Source organism: Heteronotia binoei, chromosome 11 (genome assembly GCF_032191835.1).
Source record: "Heteronotia binoei isolate CCM8104 ecotype False Entrance Well chromosome 11, APGP_CSIRO_Hbin_v1, whole genome shotgun sequence".
Classification (NCBI taxonomy): Eukaryota; Metazoa; Chordata; class Lepidosauria; order Squamata; family Gekkonidae; genus Heteronotia; species Heteronotia binoei.
In genome coordinates, this window is record NC_083233.1 from 55,934,604 (window position 1) to 55,940,603 (window position 6,000).

At 40.0% G+C, this 6,000-nt stretch overlaps 1 protein-coding gene across 4 annotated transcripts in view; it reads right to left on the bottom strand.

The window, feature by feature from the left end:
• SRRM4 (serine/arginine repetitive matrix 4) overlaps positions 1-5,773 on the bottom strand; it is a 37,330-nt gene extending 31,557 nt beyond the window's left edge. For all 4 annotated transcript variants that reach the window (XM_060250000.1, XM_060250001.1, XM_060249999.1 and 1 more), the window contains exons 1-3: positions 5,687-5,773; positions 4,960-5,010; positions 36-134 (exon numbers count right to left, since the gene is read on the bottom strand). In XM_060250000.1, the coding sequence (XP_060105983.1) occupies positions 36-134; positions 4,960-5,010; positions 5,687-5,769 (233 nt within the window). In that variant the 5' untranslated portion in view covers positions 5,770-5,773. The remainder of the gene's footprint in view (positions 1-35; positions 135-4,959; positions 5,011-5,686) is intronic.
• Between the last annotated feature and the right edge of the window lie 227 nt (positions 5,774-6,000).

Here is a 6,000-nt window from a genome sequence, read left to right on the forward strand (position 1 = left end):
AGCGGCAAAACCCAACCTGTGCACAGCATGCTTACCTGCTTCCGCAGCTTTCCGAGAAGGAATTAGTGCTCTCTGAGCCAGAGCGGTAATGGTGGTGGTGGTGGCGTTGGGACTTTCGTGGCTGACTACGAGCACTTTTGAAAAGGAAGAGAGAGGGGAAAAAATAGAACATTAGCCTCCTGTAGGTGTTGGAACAATTTGGCAAGCTGCTCCCAGGCACAGGTTGTCTGTGGCTATGTGAAAGTAATGGAAGCACAATATATCAAGATACGAAGCAGCAGCTCTAAGTGAGTAACACATCTCAGACCAAGCAAGGAGCTTCATCTCTAGGAACTACGTCTATGTACCTGCAAGGGTCGCTTCTAGCCACAAACTCACCAAAGGTATTATCAGAACTCTGGGTATGCTGTAATTCGGTGGGAATTTTAAAAATCAACTCATATGTAGATTTCAGCATGCTGGGAATCTATTTCAGTTTTTAAAACTGAGGCTGTTTTTATTAAACTAATTCGAGCTATATATTCCAACCAAAGCGCTAGAGTCAATATCAATGGAAACTTGTCAGATCCGATCAAAATAGAACGGGGGACAAGGCAGGGATGCCCACTGTCCCCCTTACTATTTATACTTACTCTGGAATTATTATTAATAAAAATAAGAGAGGAAGATGGAGTCCAAGGGGCCAATATCAAGGGAGAAAGATATAAGGTTCGGGCGTACGCAGATGACTTACTTCTCACACTTGAGGACCCAATGACTTCAATTGAATATCTGATGAAAGTTTTGGAAGAATATGGGAAAATTTCTGGATTCAAAGTTAATTTTCAGAAATCGAAATTCCTGGTACAGAACATGACCAAAGAAGAGATAGAATTGTTGGAAAAGAAATCAGGATTTTGTTACGAGAAGAAAATTAAATATCTGGGAATCCACTTTACTAACGACTTAAAAACTCTCCAAAGGGATAACCATGATAAGCTTCTTACAGAAATCAGAACGGATTTAAATAGGTGGAAAGACCTACAGATCTCATTGCTTGGTAGAATAGCCACGATTAAAATGAACATCTTGCCAAAAGTCCTATACCTGTTCCAAACAATACCGATTATTCTATCTCAATCCTTCTTCGTCCAACTGAATAAGCTCATCACTGCATATATATGGCAAAATAAAAAGCCCAGAATAAAATTAAAAATACTGCAAGATAGCGTTTCCAGGGGAGGCTTCGCTTTGCCCGATTGGAATTTATATTATAAGGCATGCTGCCTGATATGGATAGTAGATTGGTTTACATTAGAAAATAAGAGATTATTGATATTAGAGGGCACCGGACTAAGTAGAGGCTGGCATCATTATTTGTGGTACTCTCCTCCCAACAGAGAGAATATATTTCATAGACACGAAATCAGGAAATCACTATACAAAGTTTGGATAGAGTACAAAAGTATGATTTATCCTAGGACACCTCTATGGCTATCCCCAGTAGAGGCCTCGTGTCATCCAAACTTATATGCCTGGGGTGCCAGTCTCAATTACAGAAGTTTATTAGATGTGGACTGTAATTTGATTTTGAATGAAAATGTCAAACTGGACTGGTGGCTTGAAAATCAAACTAAAGCGAAATATGGGCGAGATAAAGAAAAGGGCTTTATTAAAACAAATTTGGAATTTGATATTATAATAGAGGGCAGACAAAAGCTTATCTCCAAATTATATAAATGGCTATTAGAAATCAAATTAATAGGAGAAGTCGTAAAGGAAAGTTGGATTAAATGGTTACGAGACTTTGGGTATAGTGTTGAGTTGGAATATTGGGAGAAAATTTGGACTCAAAACTTAAAGTTGACAAGATCGGCCCTCTTTAAAGAAAATATCTATAAGATGGCACATAGGTGGTATTTAACACCAGAAAGACTAAGTAAGATATATCCCAATTATTCTAATGCTTGCTGGAAATGTAAAAAGGTGAAGGGATCTCTATATCACATTTGGTGGAACTGTGAAATAGCCAAAAAGTATTGGGCTTTAGTAAACATTTGGACACAGAAAATATTAAAAATCAATATTTGCCATACACCTGAGTTGTACCTACTAAATGTATGTAAAGGGAATCTAACTAAATATGACAAAAAACTTCTACTACATATAATAACTACCGCCAGAATTCTTTACGCTAAGTACTGGAAAAATTCTCAAATACCAACCAGAAATGAATTTGTACAGAAAATATTAGAGGCTGCAGAAATGGATAATCTTACTGTTAGATTAAGAGGAGGCAACTTGCAAGAATCAAGAAAGACCTGGAATAAGTTATATCAATGGATAAATAAATTAGATAGTTAAGAAATAAGAATTGTGTTAGATATTACCTAGATGCTCCTTGGGGGTGGGGGTGGGGGGCAGGGGAAGTAGTGGCGGGATAAGATTTTCGAATTGTGTGTAAATGGAATTATGAAATGTTCAATTCGAATGCTTTTCGAATTGTTTGTAAATGGAATTATGAAATGTTCAATAAAACCTACTTTTACTTTAAAAAAAAAAAAAAAACTGAGGCTGTTTTTAGCTCTAGTGTTTTCAAAGAGCCTTGGGAGTCCTGAAAATATATTTCTGCTTCTGCCAATGTAGCAGAAGCAGATATATATATATATATATATATATATATATATATATATATATATATATACTAAATACACTTTATTTTAAAAGTCTGCAAAATAAGACTTGTACAAAGGTGCTAAATTTATGCTTATTTACCCAAAAGGAAGAATAGTCCCCCCCCCACACTTGTGCTGCCATGAAAACTAGGGCACCATCTTAAATTCACATAAAAGTTACAGCAATGTACATGAATTAAAAAATCCTTTTGCATATAACCTTTTCCTTAGGGGGACTGCTCTACGTTTAGGCCCCTCTTCCATTTGGGTAAACATAGTAATTTACATAGGCAGCTTTGTTTGGCATAGCTAGGGCTTTTTTTGCAGCAGGAACTCCTTTGCATATTAGACCACATCCCTCTCATATAGCCAATACTTCAAGAGCTTACAGGGCTTACTGTAAGCTCTTGGAGGATGGCTACATTGTGAGGGTGTGGCCTAATATGCAAAGGAGTTCCTGCTACAAAAAAGGCCCTGGGCACAGCAATCTCTACCTCTTTGTTGTAGGCCAGGGGTGGCCAATGATAGCTCTCCAGATGTTTTTTTGCCTACAACTCCCATCAGCCCCAGCCAGCATGGCCAATGGCTGGGGCTGATGGGAGTTGTAGGCAAAAAACATCTAGAGAGCTAGCACTGGCCACCCCTGTTGTAGGCTGCCAATCTCTACTTTCATCTCATATCTATTTGCATAATCAGCAGTCAAAGGGGTAAATGCTACCACATTATTTTTGCCATGTGATATATATGGTTGGGGTGGGAGGGTTGTTTCGTTGCTTTGTGGGGTTTTCTGTCATTGTTTTTTAACTGAATAAATAGTATCCCCCTGACCTGGGTGGCCAAGCTAGTTTGAGCTCATCAGTTCTCAGACTCTCTTGGGAGAGTCAGCCCTAGTTAGCACTTGGATGAGAGACCACCAAGGAATTTCATGGTTGCTATGCAGAGGCAGGCAATGACAAACCACCTTTGCTTTCTCTTGCCTTGAAAACCTTAGCGGGTTGCCAAAAGCTGGTTGCAACGTTGGCACTATCCACCAAAAAACAGTATTCATCACCAGTTGAAAAAGGTTTAAATAAGAGGAGTTGGGAAATACCTAGGATCCTTCTTTCTAGAGATAGCCCCTAGCATGAACTCATTACTTAGCCTTATGGTCTTATGCTCACTCTCATCAGCTGGAGAGCCTTAGGGTGAGGAAGAAGTTCCAGAGGTGGAGTTCACCTTGGCTATTTCCCTTTGGAGAAAAGAGCACTTGAAATGGATAGCATGATTTTTCTAATACTTGCTTTATTTTCAAATATATAAGCAAAGCACAGGTAGAAGCATAGAGGCCCACCCCAACAGGCTATCAGATCCCCAGAGAGAAAGAGACAGAGGGAGAGGGAGAGGGTGGGAGCAAGAGAGAGGGAGATCCTATCTGCTCTTTACTTTTTCACTTGCTGTATCCAAACTGCTCTTTTCTTCATATACAACCATAAATGTGTTCCTTCCCTTCAGCTGGCAGGGGTCATCTTTTCCAAGTCCTCATGGATGCTTGGGCAGAGCCACTTCCTAACAATCAAAGTCCATCTCTCAAACCTCTACAATTCTTTTTAAAAAGGAATTCTTTTGTCATAAGCTCTGGTTCCCCTAAAGCACAGCACTTTAGGCCAAGCCCAGAGGGCAGACCCATCAACTACCAGCTTCTGAACTTCACAGGCATAACTGTGGCTGCGTCCCCATGGCATGGAGTCTCCATGATGCTTGCATCACAAATAAAAATGCAGAACCATGCATATCGACAAAGGAGGAGGTTCTCCATGGGAGGTCCTATGCATTCTCCTACCTTGGTATTTAGAAGTGAGCAGTGACACACAAAAGCTCAGCCCCTGCCACACATTTTGTTAGTCTTTAAGGTGCTACTGGACTCTTGCTCTTTTCAACTCTTGACTAACAATTCCGCATGACTGCCTTTCCCCTGTGGCATCACTAGAGGACTTTTAAGATAAGTGATAATTGCTATAATGCTAGAGTGCTAGGGTCGTATAGCAGTTTTTATTTTAATTTTTTAAATGTTGACTAAAAATGCTGGATACTGCCCTTGCTGTCCCTTTCCCATCGTGAGCTCAAAAGCAAATGACATCTGACACCTCAAGCTCAAATGGCAGGTTTGTTCCCCTACCTTGCATCAGCTACATTCATAAGATGAGTAAAGAAAACGAACATCAGTAGAGTACTCTAACCATTATGATAGCCAATTCCCATGCACACAAACAAATGCACAGTTTAGCCAAGGGGCACTGATGCATTCACACATGCCCCCTTTACTTACTGTTTTTTGTGTTTTCTTTCTTCCTTTCTTTTGCTTTTGGGGCTTGAGGAACTAAATAAAAAAGAGCCAATTAATTGGTAGACTGTCATTCTACTCCATGAACAACTTAAAGGCTAAGCTCTAATGCACTACCATTGCAAGAGGATCACAAAGCTTGTTTGTGTACAATGGTTGTTTGGGTACATGAACACAACACACTGTTTTCAAAATATCTGTTCTAAGTGCCCCTATTTACCAAGCACAATCTCTATTTTCAGGTCCTTGACTCTGATAAATCACTGTCATCCCCCACACTTTGGAACACATTTGTTAAAGTCCTTTGAGGTGCTAGCATTGTCATTATTCAAGTTTCAGCGCCTTCTTCTGAATCTCTATAAATTAATAAAGGGGCCAGTTCATAGATTATAACATTCACAAGGATGGTTAACAAGTTCCCTGTTCAGATCTCCTGATTTGGACTGTGAACAAACAGCATGGGGGGAGGGGGGGAGCTTCACTGATGGCGCTGGGAAATCAACTCTCAGGCATGTGGGAGCCTGATTTGCATTGGGACCACAGCACACAGAAAGAGAGGGCTTAATTCTTCCCTGTTGGTCTGTTTTCTCTACTTGAAACAGTCCCAGAGAGCCACTATTTGCTCCGCTGGGAAAAATTACTTGTGCTGATGGCTACATTTAAGTTATTGCTAGTTTGCTTAATTAACTACCAAAGCCTTCAGTGTCCTTACCTGTGTCTTCTCTTTTTTGAAGATAACCTGCAAGAAAATTGAAAATAAAAATCTGCAAATGAGCAGCAAACCAGGATGGGCATCACTATATAAAGTCAGAAAGTGTTTAGGCACAAAAAAGGAATTGCTTGCAGGATTCCAGGAATTGCCATAATTTAGTCACTCAGTTGAATGGAGACTCTGGATAACATGCTGGCAATCTGTTGCATCCCAGTGTCTCTTTGTTGTCCCCTCATCTTTCTTCAGACCTGATTTTTTTTTTGTATGTGTGCACCATAAAATGCAATCATAGCCCCAGGCTAGCCAAAGGGCTA